The sequence below is a fragment of the Carassius carassius genome, chromosome 25, assembly GCF_963082965.1.
Source record: "Carassius carassius chromosome 25, fCarCar2.1, whole genome shotgun sequence".
Taxonomy (NCBI): domain Eukaryota; kingdom Metazoa; phylum Chordata; class Actinopteri; order Cypriniformes; family Cyprinidae; genus Carassius; species Carassius carassius.
Window position 1 is genome coordinate 26,660,793 of NC_081779.1, and position 16,749 is coordinate 26,677,541.

General features: G+C 39.1%; 1 protein-coding gene across 2 annotated transcripts; it reads left to right on the forward strand.

The window, feature by feature from the left end:
• The first annotated feature begins 183 nt into the window (after nucleotides 1-183).
• On the forward strand, nucleotides 184-15,836 carry zdhhc18b (zinc finger DHHC-type palmitoyltransferase 18b). Of its 2 annotated transcripts, none has more exons than XM_059510041.1 (9): nucleotides 184-888; nucleotides 2,008-2,168; nucleotides 7,430-7,585; nucleotides 10,009-10,146; nucleotides 10,665-10,716; nucleotides 11,377-11,479; nucleotides 12,208-12,320; nucleotides 12,416-12,512; nucleotides 15,401-15,836. In XM_059510041.1, exons 1-9 carry the CDS (start codon nucleotides 650-652, stop codon nucleotides 15,737-15,739), a joined length of 1,398 nt encoding a protein of 465 aa, XP_059366024.1. In that variant the 5' UTR covers nucleotides 184-649; the 3' UTR covers nucleotides 15,740-15,836. The 2 variants fall into 2 exon arrangements, with proteins under 2 accessions (XP_059366024.1, XP_059366025.1); XM_059510042.1 differs by lacking the exon at nucleotides 15,401-15,836 and adding an exon at nucleotides 14,018-14,094 and having other exon boundaries at nucleotides 194-888.
• Nucleotides 15,837-16,749: the final 913 nt, after the last annotated feature.

Below are 16,749 nucleotides of genomic sequence, written 5' to 3' on the forward strand. Positions count from 1 at the left end.
TAGATAGATAGATAGATAGATAGATAGATAGATAGATAGATAGACAGATAGATAGATGGATGTGTGTCTTATGGCACTGCTTTCTTCACGCCACAGTCAATGTTGTTCTCCAGGAATGAGACACTGAACGCCATCGATGGTAAATCAAAGATAATGGCACGAGACTGTTCCGCAGCTCGCGGTCATGAGAAGAGCATCCGAGGACGGAAGCGTCACATCCTCTGTATGCCAAGCATCATCTGCGAGGCGGTGTGTCTGTGAATGTGTGCGGCAGATCATCACTCATGGTGCTCTTCGTGTAAATACTGACGCTCATTCGGGCGTCCATCATTCAGCAGCGAGTGAAAGCGGAACGGGAGAAGCGTGCGTTTGCGTTACTACACCAGACGACCAAAGCCGAGCCGCGGCTTTATTAAAACATGTAGCGAGCACGCATTAGTGACGTCGCCGCAGCATATCGCCTTACGTCACATGCTGGTAAATCCGTCGCGTTTCGTCGTGCACCGATTGGATTGTAGGTTTGCTAATAAAGCAGGACGCGTTCGGCGCGCGCTTGTGGAATGACACCGTCGCGCGACATCCATCCGCGCAGCAGCTGACGTTTGACGAAGACTGAGCGCGGAGCGGCTTGATTTCACCGCTGTGAAGGATGAAAACCCGCGAATATCAGCAAATAGACCCTCAGGCACTCGCGACTCCCACCCCGACACCTCCACCGCGACCTCTGCCCGAGCACAAGCCCCGACGAGCCCGGAGGAACTGGGAGGTGTTTCCCGGGAAGAACCGCTTCTACTGTGACGGGCGCATCGTCGTGGCGCGTCAGAGCGGCGTGCTGCCGCTCACACTGGGACTCATCCTGATCACCAGCGGACTCTTCTTCATATTCGAGTAAGTGTGATACAGCACGGTCACGAGCCTGGAGGGGTTAGAGAGCATCTCAGAGAGAAGTGCTGTCCGAAAACACGACAGGAACGCCACGGTTAGGCCGAGGAGAACGAGGCGCAGGTGCAGCTCAGTAACCCTGGTGCATGTCTAGCACACTGGCTTCAAATGCCTTTGAATCAGGACAAACTAGATGACATATTACTCAAATTGTCGTGTTATTTTCATCCTCATGTCGTTATGAAACTGCATGACTTTCGTGTGTGAAACAAAGATTTGTCTGTCTGTCTGTCCAAACATGTTTGTTTGTCAACAGTGCTGAGTAGATTACTGATTACAAATGACATGACAAAACTAGTCACGTAATGCTTGACACTTTACAGGTGTAACAATCCGACTACTTTCTCATTACTTTTAGATGACCTTTTGACTTTTCAAAATTCGAGACATGCAATAAGTTTAATCATTTATTGAATTTTGAATATTTTAATAATTTATTAATATGTTATCACGTAAATACGAGTATTTTATGTAAGCTAATATAATCTTAATAACTGAAGTCTGATTACCCAGCACTGGTTAACAACATTCTTTAAGAAATCTTATTTTGTGGTCACATAGAAGTAAGAAATGGAAATAGACATTTTCATTTTTTTTAAGTCGAGCATAAACTACATAATGAAGATAATATTGAACTGCAACTGCAAGATCAACTGTAGGTTTCCATTGTGACAACTTACTATATGTGACTTTATGCCCTTACACAGCAGTATATGGCCCTATTTAGGGACTTAATTAATGATGTATGGTTACTTAAAAGTGGCTCACTTTATTTCGTTGTTAATCAGGCCCCTCATTTTAAAGCTTTTCCCTGTGGATGCCGCACATTAAGTACAGACTGAGTTTGATTCTATAGTTCAAGTCTTTGTATTATTGCATTAATGCTGCAACGCTTTAGACATCAGTTCTTGTCTGGATTCTCTTTATAGGGCATTTGTTTAGCATTAGACATCAGAATCTGCAGAGCTGCAGGGAATGGAACGGTTTAATGGAGCAGCGCAGTGTTTTAAAGCCTCCTTGTTCCACAATCAATGTTTTCCTAATTGAAGCATTGTGTGGTTCCAGCTGCCCGTTCCTGGTGAAGCACCTCACCAGCTGCATCCCGGCCATCGGAGGGGTCCTGTTTGTGTTTGTGATCATCTCTCTCCTCCAGACCAGCTTCACAGATCCGGGGATTCTGCCCCGGGCCACACCAGAGGAGGCCGTAGACATCGAGAAACAGATCGGTGAGGGAGCACTCGTCTCGTCTCGCATACACTTAAAAATAAAGGTACTTTATTGGCATCTGTTGTTCCATGAAGAACTTTGAGCATCCATGGAACCTTTACATTCCACAAAAGGTTCTTTATAATTAGATTATTAGAGTGTTCTTGTTTAAGCTGACACTGAAAGGTTCTTTTTGGAACCAAAAATGGTTCTCCTGTAGCATTGGTGTGAATGTGGAACATTTATTTTTAGGATTGTGTGTGATGTACACTGCATACTATTTCAGTTGTCATGTACAGAAATACATTGGATTACTTTGCATTTTTAATCTAAGTTTGGTCAATTTCTTTTGACAGTTGATTATATAATGAGCTAAGAATGAGACGTCTGATGTTGCTTCTGCTTCATTCGTCACTCTGGATATCTAAGGTCAAGTCTAGGGCATTGCATTATGGGATAGAGGGCTCAGTGCAGTGTGCTCTGTTGCTGCTACATTTTGGTAAATGTACGAGGTCCTCTTTATTAATGCATACAGATATAGATATAGACCGTAAACATGCTTCACAGGCGATTGCAGTAAGGGAAGAAAAAAAATCACGTTATTCCAAATTTACAATTTTAAAACTGAAATGGAAAAAAATAAATTGTATGAGTGAAAATTAAGTTGTTAAAGCACAATGTGTTAAAAAAAAGTGTTCGTGCTGCATTAAAATTTTAAGTTTAGTCTAGAGCTGAAACAACAAATCGATTTAATCGATTAAAATCGATTATTAAAATAGTTGTCAACTAATTTAGTCATCGATTCGTTGCTAAATAACTTATTTGCCGTAAGCGGCTCATTTCGTGCATATTTCAAATCTGCGGTGACCAAAGTGTGGCAGTAATGAGCCACCGGAGGTTTTACTCAGCCAGTACAACAGGAGAAGTAGCTAATAGCCAATAGCTGGCCTCGTTTTATGTCACGTGCTTCCCGAACAGCGTCTCTGCAGCATTCAGCGTGATGTGGGAGTACTTTACTTTGAGCCTTCAAAAAAGAAGAGTAACCTGTAAACTCTGCACTACTGAACTGTTTAAGGGGCCGTTCACATATCGCGTCTTTTGCGCGCTCATGTTCGTTATTTCCAATGTAGGCTCATAATCGAAGCGACGCGGTCGCCACTATTTCCGATACTATTGGGCGCGTCCGCACCACATCGAGTTAAAAACATTTCAACTTTTCAGAATGCGGCAAGCGCACCGCGGGTCATGTGACAAGAACTAAATAATCAGCTTCATCCTTTCCCGTAACAACGTTAAAAGCTCAGTCAAGATGAAGGAACAGCTGATCATAGCTTTATATGGATTTGCATTTTGAAATAAATTTAGTAGCAGAGCTACTGCAAGCGATTTTTAGAGCTGCAAATCCATTTATCCTTTGCTGATATTTCCGCGTCTTCAAGGAGAGAGCACGTCATGGTTGCTTAACAAAGGCAGACGCCTCAGGGGCGCTTCTGCGCGAGCGCTTTGGAAAGAAGGAGAAAGCGGTGTGCCTAGTGTTTTCCACGCGTTTTTAGGCGCGATTTGTGAACGGCCCCTGAGACTTGCATTTGTGCAGATTCTCCAGTACAATGTTGTTTGCAAATGTTTAGTCGTAAAAGCTGATAACATTGCTTTTTAACAGTTAACATTTAAAGCTTTACAAACATGTTCTGTGATCAGTTTGTCGTTTACCAGTTCATAATTCAGTCGTGCAGCCTAATTATGACTGAATGAGAGAGGTAAATGTTTAAAGATATTTGAAATGCACTTTTTTTTCTAAGTATTCACTGATCTTTTTCACACAGCAGGTTTTTTGTGTGTGTCCGGTTTTTTTTTTTTTTTTCTGGACAACCTTCTGATGGATTTTACTTTAAATTGTGAGTTCCATTCAGGTTTCATGCCATTGGCACTTTATTCGAAGGATTGTTTACAATGTCACAGCAAAAGCTATAAAGCTGTTTCCCAGTAAATAATAAAATACAACGCACTGCAATCTTATTCTGTTTTATCCTTATTCTTCGTGAAAATATGTTCTGAAAGATTCCATAATAAGCTTTGTTCAGGATGTTAAACTACTTTAGGAGCTCTAAGGACTGCCATGGTGAAAACATTTTAAATCTCCTTGTGAAATTTGCTAGAGTATAGGTCAGTGTTCTGATTGCAGAAGAGTTCGACAAAGGATTACTAACACAATAAAACAACTCCAGGTATATTTTTGATGAGGATATGACAGTGCAAAATGGTTAAAATCTCTTAAAAATCTATGCTGAATGATAAAGACCCTTTATTAATAATTTACTTGGGGGAAAAAATGGAAAAAACTAAAATATAAGTACATAAACCGATTAATCGATTAATTGTAAAAATAATCGGCAGATTAATCGATTATCAAAAAATCGTTAATTGCAGCCCTAGTTTAGTCTACTCAAATATCCAAGTTGTCACTTACTGTAGTACAACGTAACATTTCAAAGTGAAAGTGAAGTGACGTGTGGTCAAGTATGGTGATGACCCATAGGTGACTGCAATGGTTGAAATAAATAAAAACAGTAGTTTTTGAAAGTGTATCATTGTTAGTTATCTGAGCTGTATCTGTGATGGGGTAAAATGGATCAATAGTTTTTATTTCCTATGGCAGATTTAGAATTTCGCTCATATGACTGCATTTTAAGACATCAAACCCTGCAATATCTTTAAATCTGAAGCCACATTAACCTTTGTGCAGTGCTATTCTGCTGGTAAAATAGTCATCTCAACAGGAATCCACTCGATCTGTAATTTCCTGTACATGGATTTCGCATTTGTTCCTCTGTTGCAAGTGTCTTTAGTGTGTGCCGTATGCTGAAATGTGATAATAACCTGGTTTGATTTGGGAAATCTTTTTATTTGGGCTTCTAACAGAGAAAGCCCTGGATAAGCCGTTGAACTGCTTTGGACGTGCCGCCGTCTCTTCAGTTCCATGACTAATTAGAGGACATTCTGTCCTAATTACTGCAGACAGCTCTGACATGATGACTGTCTCTCTCTCACACACACACACACACACACACACACACACACACACACACACACACACACACACACACTCCCCCAGGACTCCCAGTGAGATCTTCACCTGCTCAGTAGTAGCTCACTGCAGTGAAAGCTTTGTTTCCCTCTGAAACGAGTGTTTTCATCCATGCAGATGTCCTCCAAACAGGAACATAATCTGCCAGTCAGAGAGCTGAAACTGTCTGCAGTTATTAGTTTTGATGAGAATAAAAAATAATCAGCATAAAATTCTGCTTTGCTCTAGCGGTTCAGACTGATGTGTTTGTGAGGAACTGGGAAATGGAGAAGTGCATGATGCATCATTTACTGTAACAGCATTTATGTCTGTTTCAAGACAAATTTGCAGCCGTCTGGCTTGCTTTTGCCTTTGGCCTTCACTGGCAAGCTGTTTCTGGAATAAAGGTTTAGTTTGTGTGAAGTTGTCGTGTTTTACATCTTTTTATGTATGTTATTTCTGACCTGCAAATTTGCTGTACACAATATATCATTTCATTGTCAGCACAGTTGTGCTAAACTTAAGTCCAAATTTCAAGTCAGAATTGAAGTCGAAGTGTCATATTAAGCTAGGTTTGTTTTTGAGAGCGTTTGAGGATCAGTCACTGTGTATTGTATAGTTGATGCAGTTGACCAGATTGGAATCAAGCATGTAAAAAATACAGTGTAAAATCACATACTAGTGCACAGACAGAAAATCACAGTTGAGAGGCTGTTCACAGTGTGTTTTTGCATTCCATTGCACTGCTTTCTGTTGGTTTTCTGTGTAAACGTGCACTAGATGGCTGCCTTTGATGGTTGCCCGTGTGTTTTTTGCAATCTCTCGCATGTCAAGTCTTTCTAAAAACATGTAGCTGAAGTTAACATAAGTTCAGATTTTCAGAAACCTCTCTAAACCTTGCTTTTTTTTCTCTCGCAGTCTTAAATGCAAAATCTCGCTGTGTGTGAGCCGACTCTAAGGGGTCGTTCACACAGAGCGTGTTTTCGCATTCCACTTTGCTGCTTTTTCACTAAAAGCAGGTCTTTGACCATTGCACTCACTTTTCACATCTTTTGTAGCTTTCCAGAGATGCAGTTCTCTAATTAAAAGAAACAACTTTAAATTAAAACTATCTGTAGACCTTATGTATGTGTTTTTACATCTTGTCTTTAAATGGAAAGACATGGGGTAGAGGAATTATGAGTTTTTAAAAAGTTGTCTTTTAAACATCTTTTAATCAGTGTTTTTAGATGCCATGTGTGAGACACTGCAAATGATGCAACGCATATGTTTACATGCAAAAACAATTAAAATTCTGAATCGAAATTTTAAATAACATTTTTATATTTCACTGCCATGCAACTTCCATTAAAAAAAAAAAAAAAACTCATCGTCTGTGAACCGGCTCTAAGGGGTCATCTTTGAGCATGTGCTCGCATCTTTTACAGTGTTCTCAAATTAAAAGAAGCAACTTTCTTACCCCCCCCTCCCCAACTACACTGCATCTTGTGTTTTTAATTGCAAAAATGTGAGATGAAGTGGAGTCGATTTAAAAAAAAAAAAAAAGCAGTGTAAAGAGTAGCATTTTTTTTTTTCAAACTAGAATATCTTTTCATTTGAGTGCCAGGTTTTTAGACCACTGTGTGCCATTCGCAGGACTGAAAAAGATGCAACACATGATTACAAGCACAGTGGAAATACAGCACAGTCGAATACAAAACCGTTGCGCACGAACGGGATCAAATTTTGATTTGGTTCCAGTTGGTTTGATGAACTGGAACAAATCTGTTTTCATCATGATAGCAAAATATTTCAAGAAATGAGTTTTCGAAATGAGTGTGGTCAGTATGAAACAATGATGAGACTGTACATTCATTTAACAGATGCTTTTACTCATTGTAACTTAATGCTGTTTCTTGCCTAATGCTTTTAATGTAGTATATTATTAATGTAAGTGGTGGAAGTAGCACCTTTTAAATTATGTATTGCTTTAATGATTACAGTACATTTATTTTTTTAAGCTTACAACACAAGCAGTACTATCTTGCAGCAGAGGTTTTGTTGTTCTTGTGAGTGTGTGTGTGTAAGTGTTAGTCGTTTCTAACAAACAGTGTTCTGCTTAAGAGCTTTGTAAAATCAAAATGATCCTAACTGCAGAGTTTAGTTGCTTTCTTTAATGTTTATTGAAATTCCTCCCTGACATCTCATCCTCTTGAAATGTGTTTTTCTCTCTGGCAGACAACCCGACGGGCTCGTCCTCATCCTACCGCCCCCCGCCGCGCACGAAGGAGGTCGTCATCAATCAGCAGGTGGTTAAACTCAAGTACTGCTTCACCTGCAAGATCTTCCGTCCGCCGCGCACCTCCCACTGCAGCCTGTGTGACAACTGTGTGGGTGAGATGAGCTTGAAGTGTACAGCAGCGCTCACGTGCAACAAATCTGAGGCTGTTTTTAATGATAATTATTAGTGGTGATAGCTAATGCAAGTGTCATACTACTATTACTCATACTAAAGGTTACATTGTTACAGTTATGCATTTGGCAGATGCTTTTATCTAAAGCTGCTTACATTGCACTCCGGTTATACATTATCAATACATATCAGTCTTAGACATTAGTCTAAGTGCATAAACGTTGTTTGATCTGCAGGAGCACCACTCAGATATAACTGAAACAACAGTGTGTGTGCATCAGAGTCTGCGATTAATGCGATATGGCTGAGTGGGATTATCAAACTAACAAAGGCTGTGGTTTAATTCAGTATACAGTGTGTAAAGAAAAGAATCAGCCCCTTTAAAATAATCAGGTTTTGTTGTTTTGTAGCCCACAGGAACACGGTAAATGCTGCTCCGCACAAACCTATCTTTGCATTTGCTTTGGAGTTTGGGTTGTTTTAACGTGCATTTGGGAAGGAAACGTGCCAGCCATCTTCCTATATGAGAAGAGCTTATCAACAAAAGAGGCTTCATGCTATTTTTCATCAAAATAAATGCTTGATGGTTTAACATTTGAACATGAAGAACGCCACATTACTTTAATGTAAAATAAAATGATTATATCATTATAATATCACCGTAGTAATGTTTTATATTTTATTTTAGTATATTTTTTATATTTTTATTAAGTAGTATAATAAATTATTATTATTTTATAATCACACATTACAAAACATGGATTCATTGTTAATATAAAAAAATATTTATTAACCCAAACGAATAAGACGAGGCATGGCATACACCACATGCTGTGTTATATTCCGACTGATAAATTACAGAACGTTAAGCAAATTCTGAGGAATTAAATAAAAATAAAATAAAAGAGAGTCTCCGTAGTGTAATGCGAGCTTCAAACATCAAAGATAACAAGTTTTCCAAATGAAAACATGAAGAAAAGTAAAACAAAATTTGCTGTCGGTAACCGTGCTTGCATGTTTTTGTTTTTTCCCCAAAAGAATACCAACATGTTCACCTTCTCTGGTTTAAGAAGCATTAGTTTACTTTACTTTAGCTTGAAAACCATCCATCGTTTCCTCAATATTTGTCATTTTTGCCGCGCGCACCTTCGTGCTCATCCTGACTCAGCAAGTATAAACCAGGCTCTACTCTAAACGCTGTGCAGTTCAAAAAAGTAGCGCCTTTCGGTTTCATTATTCCAGTTCAACCTCTAAAAAAAAATTGTGCAAAAATGGTTGAAAATGCAACTTACATGGATGCAGTCTGGAGGCCTGTATGAAGTAGTTTGAGAGCACGTGGAGACTGACTGTCTCACGTCATTGACAATGCTCACTCTGATGGGAGAAGATCTCTGCAGAATCATGGGTAATCTATGGAAATTCAGTTATGAAGAGTGAATTGATCAATTCAAGAATAAGTTGAAATGATGCACATAAATGGCTTAAATGCATTTATTAAGGTCTGTCTTTGCGTTTTGAAAAAAAAAATTCCCCTTTGAAGAAATATAATAGTTACTACGGCTGCACGATAAATTGAAATGAAATCGAAATCGTGATTGGGCAAAAGCTGCGATTTGTCGTGTATCTTTCAGTGAAGCACGATTCTGTGATTAGCTGTAAATCTCCATCAGAGTCTTTTTATAATTTCCATTATAATAAAGTATAATGCAATGCTATTCACCATAGCCTTTATCACTACGTATAATACTATGAAATATGTTGCGTGCCTTATTCTGTGTAAGAAGCCACCTCATCAGACGTTATGAAGTGAGTTTGGAGTAAAAACATGTTATTTAATGTGGCTACGCAAACAGCTGTCTTAATTGCAGAACGATTTCTTCGATTGAATAATCGTATGATTATATCGTCTGAAATTATGTTGGAAGGTTTTTTTGTTTGTGTTTTTTTTTTGGCCGTAGCTTGTCAGTGAACTATGGCTCTGTGTAATAAATGCTGCTCCTTCTGAAAGCACGTGATGGAGATTTACTACTAATCACAGAACCGGTTTTACTGACAAGATACGCATGACAATCACATTCGATTAATACTGCAAGCCATATAGTTAGTTACTTCACTGTTGCTCTCAATTTTGTACGGGCAAACACCACTCAAAAAATCTTTAAAAAAGTCTTAACATTCAATTTTAATTGCCAATATATTTATTGTGTGCAGTTTCAGGCTCTTCTGCTTTTGAATTCATGTAGGATGTGATCTTTCTCAGATTTAGCAGTGTTATTTATGAAGTTTATGAAGCCTGTTTGTATTTTGGTTTGATCTCTGAAGTTCTCTCTTGTTCTTAAGCCAGCAGACTTTTTAATTCCTGCTGTGATAAATCAGGAGCCGCTGTCGTATGTGTGTTTGACAGAGCGCTTCGATCATCACTGCCCCTGGGTCGGCAACTGTGTGGGCAAACGAAACTACCGCTTCTTCTACACCTTCATCGTCTCCCTGTCTTTCCTCACAGCCTTCATCTTCGGCTGTGTAACCACACACCTGGCTCTAAGTATGTGTCCTTTCATTCTCGATGCCAACTCTTTCTGTATCTGTGAGCTTAAACGCATGCATCGTCGAGTGCAGTGGGAATTTAACATGCGTTCAGTGATGTCAGATCACTTTCTAGTGCAGAGCTCTTTGCATATACAGACTAGGTATTTCTTTCCAATGCTTTGATTTTACAAATGCATTACATACTGTACATTCGTTGGTTGCTTTACCACCACTATGCTTTCAAAAAAAAAAATGTAACGTAGCATTATTGTATAGTTCCAAATTGGCAACTAATTTCCTGTTTTAAGCATAAACCGTTTAATTTAGTCAGATGTGTCCAGATAATTGACTGGTGGTGTAGTGTTTACATCAGCTCTTTTTAATCAAAGAGTTGGTTTCTTTGCACTCTGCTGTATTTATAAATGCAAACACAGATGCCGAATGAGCCGGTGAGAGGCCATGTGCATCTCTTATTGGACTTCAATGGCTTAAGATCTGCTCAAAGCTTTTAGTGACTAATGCTCTCTTTTATAGGGTCGCAAGGAGGAAATGGGCTTGTTTTCGCTCTCCAAGCGAGTCCTGCCAGATATCCTTTCATTTGATGAAGTTTGATTTCAGATGTTTTACATTAAAACAAAGTCTGTTATTGCCGTTAAGGAATGTTCTGGGTTACAAACAAGTGAAGCTCAATGAACCGCATCTGTTCAACCCAAACACAGGGTTTTGATAGTATAGTATAGCCATAGTGGTTTTTTACACGCAGTGGTTCCCAGCACCCAAAAGTTCACATTTCTGATTTTCAACACTTCTGTATGGAGCACTGCATATGATATGTGGGGGGAAAATAGATATGATGGCCACAGTGTATTTTTTATCTTTCGTTTTAGTTATATTGCTCCCATTATTTAATTAGTTTAATATAATTAATCCCATAATTATCATTTTGGGTGAATCTTGGCCACATTTGGTTAAATTGTGACCATGATTTAGCTAAAACAAGCGAACAACTTGTGTGCATTATTTTTATTTATTTATTTTTTTTGTGCACTGCATGCCATGCACAAATGTGTCACTTACTTTGGTACACTTCTATTGTAAGTACAATATTCTGCTTGTTTGTACAAACCAAGCGACTAGTCAACATGGTGCTGTTGATCAAGTTATGTTCAACCCAGAATATTCCAGTAGTGCTTGTTCATATTCTTTATTTGTGTAAATCCTGAAGTCTTCCTTGACTTCTGTCCACTGCTCTTGAGTTAGTGGTCTGCTTCTTTTCAGTTTGGTCCATTTTGGGCCTCTCAGGCTTCCATACTTACCTGGTGGCTTCAAATCTTACTACCAATGAGGATGTGAGTGTTTTCCTTTCAGAGGTGTATTTTTGACTTAAGGCCAATTTATTCTGAAAAATTTAAGATTTCTGAATAAAGCTTTTTATACGTAACTCAAAAACATAAATCTTAAATTTAGCTCGAATTCTTTTTAGTGTATCAGGCAAAAACAACTTATATTTGCAGCTCATTAAATGTATTAGTTTGTTGAACGTTTAAAACGAACAAGCAAACTAATAAACAATATGCATCATATTTAAAAGTCATACATCAATCAAACTTTCTGCATTTAAAAAATGGTATTAAGTAATTACATATTTGAATAATTATATTTTCAAAATACTTCATTTAAAATAATTCCAATTGCTTAGAATTATTGCAAAATTAACGAAGCCTGTTTCACTGAATAAAAAAAAAGTTTTTGACTTTTTTTGTAATTTTGAGTCTACATCTCGTGATTCTGACTTTTTTCTCTGAATTGTAAAAAATAAATTCACAATTATAATGGGAAAATAGTCTGAACTGCAGGATTCAAACTCACAGTTCTGAGAAAAAAGTTGCAGTTATGAGAAAAAAAAAAGAAAAAGATTCTCGTTATTGCGAGAAAAAAGTGCATTGTGAGAGGAATAATCCAAATAAAATGATTATTTTTTTTCAATGGGGAAAATGCATACAAATAAGTTTTATTATTATTATTTAGGCATAAATATGTCATGGATTGTATGTGTATTTTTGTGTCTGTATTACAGATTAAAGGTTCCTGGTCAGGGAAAAGTGGAAATGAGGTCGTTGGAAATCCTTACAGTTACAACAGCATTATCAAAAACTGCTGTTCTGTGCTCTGTGGCCCCATGCCGCCCAGGTGAGACGCCTGTAGATGAGTGTCTGTGGTCTCCAGTATACCACTGAAAACTACCTCCATTGTAACTCCTTTGCCTCCTCTCGTGTCTTTGCCAGTTTGATTGACAGGCGAGGCTTTGTGCCCTCCGATGACTCGGTCCAGACCAGTCCTGTGGAAATCGAACTCCCTGCTGCTAAAAACGACATAAACATGGTAGGACGAGCAGTCACCTCAGGCCCTCCTCCTCCTCCTCCTCCAGCCCCGGTCATAACCCTTCAGCAACCTGCCATCTCCATTCAGAGCCACTCGACAGCCTGACTTCCTGTGTCTGATCCAAAGCCAGCATTTTCTCTTCTTGCTGTGGTGTCTGGTGCATTTTGGCATGGGTTGCACCCTTCATTTAGATGTCAGACAGTGTTGGGGTCTGGGCTGCAGCCAAGTGCGGATGTCTCAGATTTTTTTTTGATGTTGAGGAGAGCCGTTGCGGATTGGTCAGAGTCACATATAGAGGTGAGATTTGTGCCGTTTACTTGAGTTTGAAAGGGAAATAAATGTGTGTGGACTCATTCGCTATGATTCGGAGTGTATATGGTTTACAGAGCAAAGGGTGTAGCCGACGTGTTGCGTTGCACAACTGTGTATTTTCTTATTCTGAAAAGAAGAATTGAAACTTCTGATTTCCTGTAACATTAGGTCGAATTTACAGTTAGCGAGCAGGAAAGACGCTGTAGTTTCAAGCGAGGGTGTTTATTTGAAGCTCTTTATTCAAAGGTTCAAAGACCTGCGAGATTATGATGCACAATGGTGCTCTTGAAAAACATCTTGAGTTTAAACAAACACCTCACAAGTGTCGTTTTGTTTTCATTAATTTATTCAGGTTGTTTGTTTTTATTAGAATCTTAGCACATAAAAACAACTCAAGCTGTTTGTTTGTTTGTTTAATTTAGGGTTGTTTGGTTCATACAAACAAGCAACTTGTTTGTTTTTATTTTATTTATTTTTGTATCATCTTGTGGGTGTTTATCAACTTGAATGTGCCTTGAAGTTTCCTCAGATCTTTTTAGTTTTACTCAGATGATGACGTTGTCACCAGAACAAAAGTGCCTCTCAACACCTCAAACAGCTAACGGGTCAGTGTTTGTGTACATTTCTCTGGTGTTTAACTTGTCATCCATGTTTTGTGAAATCCAAAATAAAATAGCTATGGTAAATAAATTAAACAATGGAAAATATCAGTTTGATTTGCAGAAAAAAGGGAGATAAAGTTAATGCTATTGCATCTGTTCACTGCAGGGCAGCAGTGTGGGGATACTCACCCTTGACTTGTGATTGTGAAATTGTTTGCATGTGACATGCAGGTTTGCCTTTGGGATTTTATGTATTATGAGTGCATGGGTTTCAATCCCTGATCCTTTTTTTTTTAAATGTAGCACATTCCTAGCATTTTGTACTTTTTGAACATGTTTGTGCTTGTATATATTGAAATTGCATTTTAATATTAAATAAATATCTTTCAAATTAAACAAAAGAGTTCCTTTCCTGCATGCATACGTGTTGTTTTGAGGATGTGGGGCGAAGAGTTTGTTTACTCATGTCGTGTGTGTGTTCCTGGCATGTTCTGATGCATTAGTGCACATTAGTGCGGTTACACTTACCGGTGTTAGCACATTAACCCTTGTCCTCTATGTGTGTGTGTGTGTGTGTGCATGTGTGTTTAGGAGAAAGATTGCCTGGATTTCGCCCTGTCTTGTGCCGGCCGATGGCTCAGAGGGCAGAAGTAGGGGATTGTGGGGAGGTTGCTAAGACTCAGGCGGGTGTTTTGGGGCACACTGATAAATTCCTGTAGGTGGCATCACATTGGCTCTGTGCTTTCGGTCTGCATGCTGCAGAGTTAATAGTGCTGATGCTCGACGGCTGATGTTTTACAGCATCAGCACACGATCAGCACTGCTCCTCATCCTCCCAGTCTGACCACTAACCACCATTTCATGTTTCGTTTCTGTATACATGTCCTGTTCATTCATATACATGTTTATTCCTCATCACTCATGTTCCTGCAGGCAGTCTATTGAGTCGGTTGGGTTGCGTGTGTTCTGGCAGCTGATATGATGTCCAGTGTTGCCAGATTGGCTCAATGATTTTAAGCACAAAAGAGATATGTATAATTTATAAAAAAAAATGTTCATGAATGCAATATTTCACAATAAAAGTGGGGGATTTTAGGGTTTATTTTATCAAAAAATCAAGCAAACTGATTGGATATAGAGCACATGCACATATTTTCATTTGCCCATAAAATGTACATTTTTAAAAGCTGCCAAATTTTGTCCACCCACCCAAACCAATTTTGACCTGCACAATAAAGTTCAAAACCACCCAATCTGATGATGTCAGAGACATGGGGCATGGCTTCTGACCTGGTTCCACCCATGAGGAGGTGCCAAGTTTCAACTGAACATTTCTGCATAGTGTACCTATGCATCAACCACATCTGCTTGAGTCGAACACGCACGGCTCGTGTGGTGCTTGATGAGTGCAGCAGGAGACACTGGTGTATCTGTGTTTTGTTTTATTCTACTGAGTCACATTCTAGAACCATGTTTTTTTTTTTGTTAGTGGAATATAGCAGTCCATCTACTTAGAGCAGCCTGAAGTACGGCTATACATCTCATTTAGTGTACAGGAGGAAAAAAAAGTAGTTTTAAACAACATGAGGGTGAATAGATAATCATGGATTTTATTCTTTTTTTCAGTGAATTAACCCTTTAAGATGGTATTCTGTGTAATCCATTCTGATTTGACTCCTTTTGTGTAAGTCTCATGATTTTGCTGTTGATAATTTCCCTTGTTTTCTTCCAGCAGAATTGATATGAGCACCTCAGTCTGACTCAAATTCAGTTCTATATACCAGAAGAAGAAGAATCATCTGCATGAATCATCAGTGATGTTGATATCTGATTTACTATGGCTTTACTGCTCAGCTTTACATTTTAAACCACCTCGAAATACTTCTACTTCCACTCTTTCTAACTTGAATCTGCTTCCTTTTTGTCATTTCTGACTCATAACCCTCTATCCATCTATCCCGTCTCCCTCCACAGTGCACACAGGGAACCAAAGGTCTGCTGGAAACGGCCTCTCGATCTCCTCTCCTCACAAGCTCCTGTCCGCAGGCCAAACCTCAAGCCGTCTTGGAGACTCTACCAGAGATCGTCCCATCACCTGTCCCAGAGCCGCCCAAGAGCGCAGGAGGACGCCAGTCGACCAGCACCCCTCACAAACATCACTCCCACCACAGATCCAAGGCAAAACAAAGCACTCATCACACCCACAACCCGACTCCCAAGACGTCCAACTCCTCTCCAAGACCCTATCACAGCCACAGTTCAAGACAGAGAGACTCTAAGAACAGAGACCCCAAATTCAGTTCTCTGCGCTGAGCAATCAGACTCTGTCAACCTGCATATTAATGCGTTTCCTGGATTATTTGAATTTGTCCTCATCAGATTGATTGATTCATGGGGTTTCAATTGAGACTTTGAACAAACCGATCTGATGTTTTCAGAAAGACCTCCTGGTTTAGTGAACTGGTGACCGTATTATGGACTATCAACCTGTAGAGCAAGTATGAAGTATGGACTTCCATTAACAGAGTGGAAAACTATGTAAAGTGTTTCAATAAAGACGAGCACAAATGTCTCAAAAGTGAACTGCGGAGCAATTGCCTTTAAGACAGTTGTCAATCTTAACAGTGGGATCCAAAATGAGCTTCATCAGAACAGCAATAATGGAGCAAGAACACTGTCGTCCTCGGTGTGGACATGAACTCTGGGATCCATTTCTCTGGCCTTTGTTAGGTCTCATTGGGAATGCATTGGTCAAGCTTCAATAAGCAAACAACCAATCTTCTTTATGCAAAAAACAAGAGCATGCCTGGAGAAAATAGCTCACAATCATTCTTCATCATCATAGGGCTGCATGCTGAATCCTATTTTAATTGTGATCTGATTTTTTTAAAGCATTCTTTTCAAGTCTGTGATAGTTGCCCACTGGTAATTTGTCAGTATTTTGTCATCTGCATAACCTTGCATAGGTATCAAGCCTCCTAAGGCATTCGTGGTTGCCAGATATCAAGAGTTTAAATCCCCACTCCTAGCTATTTTGTTCATGAATTGATAAATTTTCTTCTCAGCTGGTTAACTTCGTGTTGCCAGCTTAGTGTCTTTATTGATATATTTAGCCACCTTTATGACTTTGGTCACTTAAAAAAAACAACAAAAAAAAACCAAGGCTAACAATGACAAATCTAAAGAAACACTTATCTTCCCAACCTGGCATCCATGTGCACACACTATCTCTGCTTTACAGAAAAAGCGCAAATGTGTAAATAGGAGTTTAGAGATCTCTTTTGAGAGATTTTGCTCAAATTGAAGTGTTCTTTCACCCAATC

What these genes read in the sequence shown, in the direction of transcription:
- zdhhc18b (XM_059510041.1), top strand. Translation starts at nt 650, where the DNA reads ATGAAAACCCGCGAATATCAGCAAATAGACCCTCAGGCACTCGCGACT. An exon ending in CCTGTGTGACAACTGTGTGG is followed by an intron (nt 7,586 to 10,008) that starts GTGAGATGAGCT and finishes TGTGTTTGACAG; the next exon opens with AGCGCTTCGATCATCACTGC. An exon ending in ATCTTACTACCAATGAGGAT is followed by an intron (nt 11,480 to 12,207) that starts GTGAGTGTTTTC and finishes TCTGTATTACAG; the next exon opens with ATTAAAGGTTCCTGGTCAGG.